The sequence below is a fragment of the Pyxicephalus adspersus genome, chromosome Z, assembly GCF_032062135.1.
Source record: "Pyxicephalus adspersus chromosome Z, UCB_Pads_2.0, whole genome shotgun sequence".
NCBI classification, from domain to species: Eukaryota; Metazoa; Chordata; class Amphibia; order Anura; family Pyxicephalidae; genus Pyxicephalus; species Pyxicephalus adspersus.
The window spans coordinates 42,758,537-42,772,203 of record NC_092871.1 but is presented as its reverse complement, the minus strand read 5'-3'; the positions used below and the strand labels follow the sequence as shown (position 1 = coordinate 42,772,203).

General features: G+C 43.1%; 1 protein-coding gene across 3 annotated transcripts in view; it reads right to left on the bottom strand.

Moving 5' to 3' along the window:
- Positions 1-435: 435 nt before the first annotated feature.
- LOC140344496 (histo-blood group ABO system transferase-like) overlaps positions 436-13,667 on the bottom strand; it is a 29,855-nt gene continuing 16,623 nt past the window's right edge. For 2 of the 3 annotated variants that reach the window (XM_072431656.1, XM_072431658.1), the window contains 3 exons: positions 4,934-4,969; positions 4,594-4,728; positions 442-2,710 (listed from right to left, as the gene is read on the bottom strand). In XM_072431656.1, coding sequence (XP_072287757.1) covers positions 2,026-2,710; positions 4,594-4,728; positions 4,934-4,969 — 856 coding nt within the window. In that variant the 3' untranslated portion in view covers positions 442-2,025. Of the gene's footprint in view, positions 2,711-4,593; positions 4,729-4,933; positions 4,970-13,667 lie in introns of all 3 variants that reach the window. The other variant, XM_072431657.1, reaches the window with a different exon arrangement.

Sequence of the window (13,667 nt, the reverse complement as noted above, 5' to 3'; positions counted from 1 at the left end):
GAAAACCTGTTCTCGACTCACAATATCACAGTTAATCTTAATACTAGTCACACTAATAACAACCTTATTCTGAAAAACTTCTGAGGACGGTCCCTACAAATGTTTTCTTATCCTGGTGACCCGTGCAATGGGGCTGCATACACCAATTTTAATACTATCCTTTGAGGTACAACAGAATAGTATATCAGTCTGTGGGTTAGTAAAATGTTGTTGCTTACCTGTCCAGATGTTTTCCTCAACTGCTGGACTGCTGATCTTTGGAAACTGTCACCGTCGGGGTGACCCGTGTACTGATCGGCCTCTCATTTTACAGTCTCTTATACCGGAGGTCTTTGTGTAGGTGATGTTTGGAGATTCTCTTCACCGATCAACCGATGCACGGTCCTCCCCTCGGGTTCAGGTTTCTGGCTCGAAGGACCAAAGTTGTTGTGGGAAAAATAACTTCTCTCATTCAGTTGATTATGGAAAACAAGCTGGAAGGCTTCTGTTTATTTTCTTGCTCAAGGAGAATACAATACAGAGAATACGGTTGCAGTATCTCAAGTAGAGTAGTCTGATAAACAATAATATACAGGGTTTATATACAGTAGTGGTTTTAAACATGCCTTAACTTCTAAATGTCTTTTGTAAGAAACGAAACCTCTAAAGTTTTGTTTCTAGAGAAACAACCTTCAAAGTAAGATAAAACGAAAATTCCAAAGCTTCGTGTTTGAAGAAACGAAACTTTTCAGCGCCATGTATAATAATGGCCTATATTGAGTATTATAACACTTTACATTATGTGCATAAAAACAATTTTCTCAACAGTAAGCAGTAGGGGTTATCATAAGGTTAAGGATAAAGGTTTAGGAATATAAGAAAACTGAGGATTTCTTTTCTAGCCGATGCTTTGACTTGGTCTCCGAGTCACTGACCTAGAGCATGTATAAAGATACAGTAAGTAGTACTTGTTCTAGGACTGCAAACTGAAATCAGACACAGTCAGGCATAAATCATTTTCAATAGGAGGATTGCAATGACAGCCCCATACATTTCCCATGGCAGTCCCTTTACAGTAAGGTTAGTTGTATACTTAAAGTTTCATATTGTAGAAGCTAGACCTAGGACAGACAGCTGAAGGAAAATATGGGGTTAGGTTTAAAGGTAGTGTAGTGTTATCAATATATGTAAGAGTAGTGTTATCAATATATGGAATGTGGTTAGCACTTTTGCCTTTGCAGCACTAGGTCAAAGGTTCTTACCCTGTGTCTGTGAGGGTTTCCTCGGGGTACTCCGATTTCCTCACACATTCCAAAAACATGCAGTTAGGTTAATGGGCTTTCCTTAATAAAATTGTCCCTATGTTTATGATATATGACTATGCCTTTAGATTGTGAGCCCCTTTGAGGAACGGCTGCTGATATGACATTGGACTTAATTAATGCATATTATGTTGGTGCTATATAAAAACTGGCTAATAATAAAAAAAAATGTAGAAATGTATAATATATAAAATCAAACACTGCTGACAAAAGTAGCTTTAGTAATCAATTTTACTTAAGTCTGTTTACATTTATATTTCAATGTTTTGTTTTCAAAAGTTTTTCAAAAAGGGAAAGACAACAGAAATGGAATGAAGTTTACAAAAAAAAAAAAAAACAACAGGATAGAGTATTAGAAGTTGAAGAGTAGTATAAAGAAAAGCTGAATACAGACATTTATATCTTAAGTCTAGTTCATGCTAATTTATAACAATCAAGAACAATAGCAATAATAACATAGTTAACGTGTATGCAATGGTAATAATATACAATGCTAAAAGATATAAGAACAAGAACATTACAAAACTCAAAAATAATGAAAAAGTGGGGTAGTTTTTTAAAAAAAAAATGTTTTACTAAAAGATAGTAATAAACAGCTTCTAAATCAGGCGTGATAACTAAGACGAATAAAATCAAAAATACAAAAAAGTACACACCCCTCCCCTTTAGCCCCTAAGTTTACAAGGTGAATTAAAAAAAAAAACAAGGACAAGATAGAAAGTCATCATCTGTTCCGAATCTCATTGTAGTTTTTTCGAACAGCAAGGAAACGTCTTCTCTTCAGAAAGGCTGGAATGCCCAAATCATCATACCATAAATACTCTGGTGAGAGGATTTTTGTTGGCTTATGATAAAGTAAATATTTATTTAGATAGCTCTCATCATGCCATACAGGTTCAAGGTTTTTGGCCTTGTCTGTCATCATAGCATTGTGGCAAAAATTTGTTAACTTGTATACTTTCTCAACTGAGCCTCCAAAGAAGGTCCCAGCATAATAAAAGTCTCCTTCATCTGTAGGAATGTAGGCTTCAGACTGGGGATTTCGTTCATATGTATACTGTTCATGTGGCAGCCCGAACATCCATGGATTTAGAGTACCAAACAAATCACTTAAGATTTCCACTCCAACTTCATCATTAAACTTCATGTCCACATCTACACACACCAAAAAGTCTTCACTGGCAATTTTTTCACGTGCAAAATCACGAATCATTTCCATCCGCCTCATGGACACATCTTGCCATCTAGGGTAGCTGGGGACTTTGAGAATAGTCAAATTTCTATCCTTATTTAGGGTCATGTTTGGAATGTCACTCACACGATCAGTAAACACATAATAATTGACCTTGTGCCCAATCATGAAAAACTTTTCAGCACTTTCTATGAAATTCTGGACAAACACTGTATACCTAAAAAACAAGAGATATGTCATTCTGATTACCAATAGTTTACATTTTTAATTCTTTAAGATTGGTCTAGCTAACAATTGAAAAGAGGAACAATTGTGTCGTTTTAATTGAAAACATCCAGAAGTGTTCTTTTAAGTAAACACAGAACAAAAATATAAGATTCAGTAAAAGTGGTAATATATTTTATCACCTATTGTGATACCCATTAGATTTACCATATGATTATTGCATGTAGTAGTCATTTTCAATCTGCATGTCTTTCCAGTCAGACAGGTCAGATGACCAAGACATTCAACCCAATGTAAACTATACACACAGAGCTGAAATGAAGAAATGGACCAACATTACTAGCTAGATTTTTTAAATATTACTCGAAACTCATACAATTAACATTGTTGAGTACATATCACATTCCATGTGTTCATCAAAGCAACACAATATACTTTTTAAGTGAATATGTAAGCAACCATTTCTCTATCTTTTTTTTTTTAATATATTCTTTAACTTGCTTGCATATAATATGAATATAACATATAGTAGTCAATACAATCATGGTTTTGTTGGCTGTAAAAACTATATAGTCTCAGCCAACTGAAAATGTAGTTATTCAGCTTGCAAAATCTGTCTGGCATCCAAATCATTGGCAGACGCAGCAGTGTACCTCCTGCAGTGGAAAGTGATGCCTCAGACTGTGCTACCATCTCTTTTAGCAAATCTTTGAGGGATTGTGCCACCTGTCAACTACTGCTAAATCCAGCCCACAGACTCAACTTCCAAATGAAAGTCCTTTTTTAGGCTTAGAACACAAGAGCCCTTCTGCACCTTCTCAATAAACCCATACCTAATGCTTTTTTGCAGTCCAGATGAAAGACAAAGCAGGTCTACACCATTAAAATATCCTAAGAAAATTATTTACTGAAGAATAAAGTCCTGAAATTCTGGAAATACAATTTGGCATTTTCAGTTTAAATTTTGCAAACTGTAATGAACAGAGACTGGGTATTTATTCCACAGTAACAGACAATCTAGGACAGTGGTCGCCAATCTTTTCGGTCCCGCAGACCACTAAAATTACGGGCCCCTGACCGTGCATGTACCCCATAGTAATGCCATCATGACATAACCCCGCCCATTCTCCCACTAGAGCCTGCGATAGGAGAGTGGGTCGGGTTGTGTCTAGAGACACAGCCTGGCCACTTCCCTGAGCCTGGGATTTGTACAGGGGATGTGGACCTTGGCTCTGGTTGGTGTGCCCTGCCAGTGGGGTCCTTCCCCTGACCCCACTCGGGGGTGCACTGGTCAGGGCCGCGGACTACCAAAATTACGGGACTCTCCGAAACTACGGGTTCTAGACCGCTGATCTAGGACACATACGGGTTACTATTTGCTTAGGGTTCCCTTCTGTAGGGCTGTGTAGCATGAGTGTACAGCATCGTGTACAGCCACTGAGCTGTGTATGCTGCTCCTGTAATGTACAAACAATATCTGCGGAGCTAAGCTGTCAGATTTTTTCCTGCACATTGTAAGACAGGCCTAGGTGATGTGGAGGCCGCTGCCTCAGCTGTACCCCCACAGCACTAAAGCCACGGCAGGTACCTCATTTGCCTCTGCCCTGGCCTGGCCTTTCCAACACTTTTAATATTTCCCAAGAAAACATATTTTTCCATCTACTTTCCTTAAGACTTTAATGACAAGATTTCTATGTATTTAAAGGAAACTGAAAAATTTAGAGGTTGCCATTGTTGACTTCCCATAGCAGATTTTAATGCTTTCTGAATTTCTGGTCAATAATAGCAGTCATTTTATCATTCAATAGTTTTAATATTAGGATATCTAAAAATAAAAGCAGAGAAATAAGAACAATTTAAATTTTCATAGCTTACTTTTTAATAGCAAATACAGTAATACCAACACGGACATCCCTGTGGTGAAATTGTGCATTCAGAATTGCCAGATTGTATGTCCCATTCCAGATGATGGGAGCCAGCCATGGGGACAATATTAATACATCTGTTCTTCTGTAGGAAACATAATGATAAATACCATAGTTTTCAGAATTTCCTTTAGCTTATTAATCAATTAAACTGTGGAGTAAAGCACATCAGCGGATTGTTGCCCAAGATGAATAGTCATGCTCATTTCACAAAAAACTGACTTGTGTACAGTGGTCTAATGTATAAAATCAGTATATATAAATATATATATATATATATTTGTACTTACTGCATTCTGACCGTGTTCGGCTGTTCATTCTTTAATCTGAAAAACAGAAACAGATAAACTGCAAATGTGTTTAAAATAATCTGTACTCTCCAGATGATCCACGTGTCATTTCTTTACTACTGGCTGCCTGCAGAAAACTACAGGGAGGTGGATTCAAGACCCGACATCCTCCACAAGAAGAGAGAGCAACACCGTGACAGGTTTTTATTACAGGAAGTTCATGCACAAAGCTTCACAATAGACTTTTGCACAGATCTTAAAAAAATACTTAAAGCACATCATGATTCAAATAGGAAAGAGAGGCCCGAAGCAGGGAACTAAGCACAGGGACTGCATGACAGGGTGCGAGGGCAGCCCTTTAGGGAGGGAAAGGGTTAACTGAGTGAGGGAAAAGTTTGCGGAGGCATTTTAGGGGTTTGGTCGGAAATGAATGGGAGGACATTCGAACGGTTAAGTAGAGGGAAGCAACAGAAGCTAGGGCCAGTTTATTGCGTGAAGGAAATTTGTTAGGAAGCATCATGGAGTCGTAAGACAGATTGATGCAGCAACTTGGAACTGCGGCAGCCTCACAAGGTAAAGCTTGGCTGCAGAATAGGGTAGCTGAGGTAATTGAGGGGGCTGCTAGTAAGCCCCCTTCCGCTAGGTTCTGGAGGCTTCAGCCTCTGAGGCATGAGGCGAAAAACCGTTACAAGTTGATTCCGCGCACTTTCTTTAATTTGGTGCAGGCCTTTAGTATTCTGGCTAGTGTTATTGGGGAATGGCAGCCAGAGCAGTGTGCGGCATTGTTCTGCTATCTGGACAACATCTGGGAGGCATATCGGCTTTATGATGGCACCGCATGGTTGAAGTACAATGAGCAGAGGAAGGCGGTGAGACCAACGCTACGCTGGGACCCTAAACATATTGGTTTATGGATGCGGTTGATGATGGTGACTAGGCCACAGTGAGCAGGGTCGCAGTTTTTTTTAGAGGGGGCGGTGGTCAGCAGGTAAGAAGGCCGCCGGCCAGAAAAAAGAAAGGTGGGTGCGTCTTTACAGGGCAGGTGCACTGATGGCAAAGGGGGACATTGAAGCCGCCTTTAGGTTTCTGTCAATGCATCCTGATTCTTTAAGGTTTTTGGACTGAAAAAGGGGTGGGGAGTATTTTTGGATCGCTGCCTTCTGATGGAGTGCCCAAGTTCTTGCACATTGTTTGAGAAGTTTAGTAACTTCTTGGAATGGGTGGTGAGGACGGTGGAGGTGGTGGAGTCGGTTATCCTTTATGGATGACTTTTTGTTAATAGGGCTGCTGGATAGCTCCGTATGCAGGGTGTTCGCTAGCAACTTTGCAACACATGGCGGAACGTTTAGAATTCCATGTGCGGCAGATAAGACGGAGGATTTGGAAGTATGCAGAACCTTTTTGGTTTTTTTTAATAGTAGGGCGTTGTGGCTTGACAGGCCTATCGATGCGGTGGGTTTTACTGGTTTTAGTGTATACTTCAGGGGTAAGTGGTGTGCAGGGGGGTGGCCCAAGGAATGGGTAGAATCTGATTTGGTTAAGAATTTGGTGGTGTTGGAACTTTTCCTGATAGTGTTGGCAGTGGAGCCGTGGGGGAGCAGAGTTGGCGAACAAGAAGGTGCGGTTCAATTGTGACAATTTGGGAGTGGTGCAGGTCATTAATAGGTTTACAGTTTCGCCAGAGCCGGCAGTGCGATTGTTGCGTCAGTTGATGTTAACTTGTTTGCAGCACAAAAGTTTTCATTTTGCTCATCACATCCTGGGGGCGTGCAATGTTATTGCTGATGCTTTCCAGTGGGACAGGTTTCGCGTGTTGGCATCGGAGGTGGAGCAATGCAGTTGCCCTTGTCCGGAGAGGCTGTGGAGGATTGCACTGGCCTCATCGGAGGTTTGATTCGGAGGTCAGTGAGTGAGAAGAATGTACTGTTGTATTGGTTGGATAGGGATTTTATGAGAGGGGTTTTGGTGGCTTCAGTTAGTAGGAAATTGGCGGGGATGGTGTTTTGGTTTAAATTGGGGATTTTTTGCGAGGTTTTAGTAAGGACTTTGTGTTAAGGCAGGCGGTTAAGGTTTTTTTTCTGGATTTTGGATTTTCTTTGCACCCTTTCAGGATTGGGGCAGTTATGGAGGCAGTCAGATGGGGTTTGGGGGAGGAAGTTATCGGAAGAATTGGTAGATGGGAATCCAGAAGCTTTTGTCTGCATTTTAGGCCACATTTGTTGTGAGTTGTTTGGAATCGGGGTAGGTGCAGGGGGGGGGGGGGAGTGGAGGTTTATGGCACTGTTTGGTTGGTATTTTCTTTTTGTTTTCTTAGGTGTTTGTCCTTGTCTAGTGTGGATTGTCCGGCACTCCTATGTCTGGTGGGGCACGGAGAGAGCGAAGGTTCAGCCAGAGGGTCTGCAGTTGGGCATCTCAAGGACGGAGGCAACACAGTGCATTGGATTGGGATTCCAGGCATGTTATGGAGTAGAGTAGTCCCAGAGATCAGGAAGTTTGCTTTGACGAACACCCTCTCAGTCCGCACCCCTTTTTTCAAATTTAAAAAGCTTCCTCACACTCTGGTGTCCATTCCACGGTTCTGGGCTTTTTCCTCTGGGTTAGATCAGTCAGGGGCCTGGCCAGGGTGCTAAAATGGGGTACAAACTTTCGTTAGTAACCGTCAATCTAGTCATGGCAATCTGACATTTACTGGTTTTCACTGTCAGATTGGCAGATGAGGTGTTGTCCAGCACCTGTGCCAGATGATCAAGGTGTTCTTCCCAAGTGTTAGTGAACACTGCTATATCATCCAGATAGGCAACAGCAAATTCACCCAGTCTTCCAAGAGATCATTTACAACCATCAGAAAGGTGGTTACCATTACCAAAAACTCAAATAACCCAAATGGTGTGATGAAAGCAGATTTTTCCTGGGCTTCCTGTGATAGGGGAATTTGCCAATACCCCCGGCTCAGATCCAATATGGCCAGATAGTGGGCACCTGCCAGCTTATCCAACAACTGATCAATTCTAGACATTGGGTAGGCATCAGATGAGGTGATGGCATTGAGATTTCTGTAGTCCTCACAGACCCTGGTGGTGCTATCCTTTTTGGAGACCAAAACTACAGGGGACGCCCATGCGCTGTGGGACTTTTGAATGACCCCTATTTGCAACATCCTCTCAATTTCCTTCCGCATGTCAGGTAGTACCTCCTGGGAGACACGGTAGGCCGTCTGTCTATTAGGAGGGTGCGTGCTTTTGTGCACCTTGTGGACAGCAAGGTCTGTTCTCCCTGGTTTTGCAGCGAATGTGCCCCTGTGGGGTGTGAGCACTTTCAGAAGCTGACCCCTCTGGAGGAGGGAGAGTTGTGAGTTGCTGCTTGGATCAGTACTCACCTCCTGGGTGTCAGCTAACAAATCTAGCAATGGATGAGACTCTCCCTCTTCAGGCTAGCTGGATACAGGCATGACATAAGCGGTTCTCTCATGGTGTAATTTAGGAATATTCACATGAAAAGCCCTCTGCCTCCTACCACCAAGGTTGACTAGGTAGGTTACCTCATTCAGCCGCTGGGTGATTGGGTACGGTCCGTCCCTGGCAGCCTGCAGTTTGTTCTGCCTTATTGGTAACAGAACACACACCTGTTGACCCACCTCATCGTCTGCTCCCAGGCATTTTGATCATTCCAGCGATCATTCATTTTATTTGACCTGTGCCCGTGCCATGTTCTCTCTGACCATCCCTACCAATTCCTCCATTTTATCTCGGAATTTAAGTACGTAGTCCACAACAGAAACGTCTGTACTATGTACAGTGCCCTCCCAAGACTCCTATATTAAAGCCAGTGAACCTCTCACTTTTCTCCCATACAGGAGTTTAAAGGGTGACAAACCAGTGGACTCTTGAGGGATCTCTCGGTAGGCAAAAAGCAGGTGAGGAAGATATAGTTTCCATTCCTTTCCTTGTGACTCCACAAATGTCCGCAACATCTTTTTTAAGGTACCATCAAAACTTTCACACAGCAAACAATATGAGTAATTTGTATTTTAGCACACACGCCTCCATCAGGTTGGACATGAACTGAGGGCCCTAATCACTGAGGAGTTCAGCCGGGAATCCAGTTTGGATGAAGATTACCAGCAGGGCATCAGCAACTTTGTCTGCTCTGAGGGAAGAAAGTGCCACAGCTTCTGGATAATGAGTGGCATAGTCTACTACTGTGAAAATGTACCGCTTGCCTGAACTACTGGGAATGGGCAAGCTTCCAATGATATCTACTGCACCACTGCAAAGAAGCTCATCAATTACTGAGAGTGGGTGCAGGGGGGCCCTGCACACATCACCCGACTTGCCCACCTTTTGACAAACTGGACAGGACCAACAGTAATGAGCTATGTCTGCACCCATGTTAGGCCAGAAAAAGTTTTGCTTTATCCTGGCCTTGGTCTTGGCAACACCCAAGTGACCTGAAAGGCAAATTTTTATGTGACACCTTTTTTTTTAATTTTATTTTTTATTCAGTGAACAGTCATAGATACTGACATAAAACATTAAAACATACAAATCACCAACTGTGTTATCTTCCGCATCACAAACATATTATGAACAAACAAGCAGAATGACTGAGCATAGGCAATTTTCAAAGTATTAACAAAAATAACCAAAGAAAGAAATAGAGAAATAGAAAGTAAAATAAAGGAAGAGGGGGAGGGAGAGGAGGGGGAGGGGCACGGCATTGCAGGCCAGATTGAATAAAGGCCAGACTTAACACAGTAGGGAACACAGAGCAATAATTCAATGATATCCTCTGCATTCAAAACAGATCGTCGGCATTATCAGCCGCACTGTATACTGAAAGGTACGCTTGCGTAGTGGTATACTGTATCCAATAGAACCAAGTATTTCGGAATTTATCCGTTCTACCGTCCCGGCTGGTAATAAGGTCTTCCATTGCCATAATGTCATTTACTCTTCTAAACCATTGTAACAAGGTGGGAGGAGAGGATTGTTTCCACAGGGCCGGAATACAGGCCCTAGCAGCATTTAAAAGATGTTTGAGTAGAGAAGCATGGTATTTCTTTTTAGACCAATCATTCAAATGTAAAAGGGCTAGCTCCGGGCTGTTACGTATATCTACCTCTGTCAATTCTTCAATAACCGCCGCCACCCCTGACCAGAAAGATTGCAACTTAGAGCACTCCCAGAATATGTGGAACAGCCTGCCAGCAGCCGCTTCACGACGCCAGCATCTATCATCTACTCCCGGATACATTTTGGCTAACACAGTCGGCACTCTGTACCACCGCATGAGCAATTTATAGTTCAGTTCCTGGTAAGAGTTGCTGAGAGCGGCTTTATGACCCGTGTACAGGAGACGATCCTGCTGTTCTGGGGAGAATGCGGTGTCAAGATCACTTTCCCATTTACGCAGAAATGGTAAAGTTGAGGTCGAGAGGGCAGTATCCGTCAATAGCATCTGGTAGGCATTAGAGAGAGTCCCCCTAATGGTGCCTTGGGCCTCACACACCCCCTCCACCTGTGATAGGGGGCGCACAAACCTGGATGGCGGTGGGAGAGAGTGAAGAAAATGACATAGCTGTAAGCTGCGCCATGGTCCCAGCTCTGGAAGTTCATGAGCAGTTGTCAAATCCGAGACAGGTGCCCACTCTGTGCCCCTCAAAAAATGAGGTGCTCTGAAAATTCCCCGCTCCCTCCATGAACGAAACCTAGGATCTGATGCGCCCGGGGGAAACCCCGGGTGTCCCAGTATAGGAGACAGTGGCGAATGGTACGTACACACACCAGACACCCTGAAATAATTCTGCACAACACGGAGGGTCGTTCCTATCAGCGGCAGCTTGAGAATGGGAAATAGTGTGTCTGGAGGGGACCACATGGCCCCTGCTAACAGTAGATTGGCAATGGCTCCCTCAAGCCTTACCCATTGCTTAAGGCCTCCGTTTCTACACCAGTCTATCAACCGTCCCACATGTGTAGCCTGGTGGTACAATAGGGGGTAAGGAAAGGCAATACCTCCACGTACTTTAGGCAACCTTAAAACCCGGCACCCGATACGAGGGCTGTCACCCCCCCAGACAAAGCGGAGAAATTCCTGCCTAAACCTGCATGGTACCTGTTGTGGGATATAAACCGGGAGGGTTTGAAGCAAATATAGCAATCTCGGCATAATATTCATTTTCAGAATGTTGCATCTACCGAACCAGGAGAATGCATGTTGCTTCCACCTCTGCAGGTCCTGTCTCACCCTGTTCAGTAGAGGCAAAACATTCAGGTTAACCACCGAGGACAAATCCTTAGGGATCCTGGTGCCCAAATACGAGATATCTGATTTTGCCCACTTAAAAGGAAGCACGGTGTCAGGGAGTCCACTAACCGAGCAGGTAATGTAATGGATAATGCCTCTGACTTCTGCAAGTTGATTTTATACTTAGATAACACTGAATATCTATGGACCTCATGTAATAAATTAGGCAAAGAGACCCTAGGAGAGGAAACAAAAAAAAGAAGATCATCGGCATAGGCCGCCACTTTATGGACCTGATCATGTACTGCAATCCCATGAATACTTGGGTTTGCTCTAACTTGCCTCAGAAAAGGTTCCAGGACCAGTATAAACAAGAGAGGAGACGGGGCACCCCTGTCACGTGCCATTGGTAATAGAGAATGGTCTGGACAGTAGACCATTCACTTTAACCTGTGCCATAGGGGTAGCATATAGAGATCCAATCCAGGTCACCAAGGCAGAGGGTAGGCCAATATGGGCCAGGGTACATTTCAAAAATTCCCAGTCAACACAGTCAAAGGCTGATAGATAGTATGGGGAAAGCATCAAAAGGAATTTTTTATAATATGGCAGGGTTAGGCCATCCGGGCCCGGTGCCTTCCCAGAAGGCGCTCTAGCAAGCGCCGGGGCTAATTCCTCTGCCATGATCGGAGCCCCCAGGGACTCCACCGCCTTTAGAAGACAAGGAGGGAAGTCCCGAGGAACCCAGATATGCCTTAATCAACTCCACCCTCGTGGGACTCGCTGCAAGAACTGTATCACTGTCTAAATTGTATAACTTATCAAAAAAGGACCTGAAGGTCTCCGCAATATCTGAGGAGGTGTGCACCCGCCTGACGGGGAATCCACACTGGAAATAAAAGTTTTGGCCCTCTTTTCCAGAAGTGCCTGGGCGAGAGTCTTGCCACATTTGTTGGAGTATTCATAGTAGTAACCCCTGCATTTGGTTAACATAAATTTAGTCTTGTAATGCAGAATTTCTCTAATACGCTCTCTAACTCCCACAATCTGTTGTTCAACTTCCACCGTGTGCTGCCGTTTATGAGTGGTCTCTAAATCATGTAATTCTGTCAGAAGCCGATTCAGATTCGCCTACCTTTCCTTTTTGCACCTATGACCCGCCTGAATAAGCAAGCCTCGTATGTAACATTTGTGTGCTTCCCACAGAGAAAGTGGATTATCCACAGAGGTAGCATTAATTAAAAAATAGGACCTGAGCTCAGTCTCCATTTTATCACGTATCTCTGGTGCATCCAACAAGGAGTCATTTAGTATCCAGGAGAAAGATTTTGGCTCAGTAGGCGAAGCCCGCACGGGCAAGACAATCGGGGCATGATCCGAAATAGAAATCACACCCACGTCTGCAGTTATCACTGTCGCTATTGAGGAGTGTTTGATGAGAAAGAGGTCAATTCTGGAATAAGTTTTGTGCATATGAGAATAGAAGGTGAAGTCTTTCTCAGTGGGGTGTAGAATACGCCATATATCTACTAGTTGATGCATGTGTAGGAGGCGTTTGATCTTCCTTAGGGCTGCTTCAGACATAGCCGAAGCACCCCTGGTTACATCCACCAAAGGATTGGGGGCAAAATTAAAGTCACCACCCACAATCAGTGTGCCTTCACTAAAATCTTCAATAACTTTGAATAGAAACTTCAAAAATAATACCTGGCCATTGTTGGGAAAGTAAACATTATTAAGGTATAAATATGTGAATCAATTGACCCCTTAATCATAACATACCTGCCCTCAGGATCAGTGTAACAGGCTAGGAGCGACCAACGAACTGATTTATGTAACAGGATACATACTCCCTTGGTTTTGGACTCAGCGGAGGTACTATGATATGACTTATCAAAATAGCGATCAGTCATTTTCTGTACATGCCCATATTTAAAGTGAGTTTCTTGTAAGAACGCCACTTGACACTTACATCTGTACAGTTCCCTGAGAACTATGGAACGTTTAAGTGGGGAATTTAGCCTTTTTACATTGAGTGAGGTAATTTGCAATGCCATGGATGGGAGGAGAGGAGGGGATTGGGTTAGAAACAAAAATAAAAAAAGGAAAAGAAAAGCAAAGACAAAAAATAAAACCAATAAAAAAACAAGTATTAAATCCTATTGGCTCCTAAATTATAAAAATTCCCCTTCCAAGAAGGAGGAGCCGACCTAAGTTGGGAGGAGGTACACCACAGCAACGAGCATGTGCTCGCAAGCGGCTATAACAACCACTGAGCCCCAAAAACCCGCCAAATCCCAACCCATATAAACATTAATCAACTCTATACCTCTATACATAGATTCCAAGTGCCCAGTAGAAAAGACACTTACTTGAGAATCCAAATGAGCAGCTGTAGATGTAGAGAGTAGCACAGGAGAGAGGGGACACGGATCAGCTGTGCTGGGAGGCCCAGCGGAAGCATCAGGTCCATCTTCATCTGAGTCAG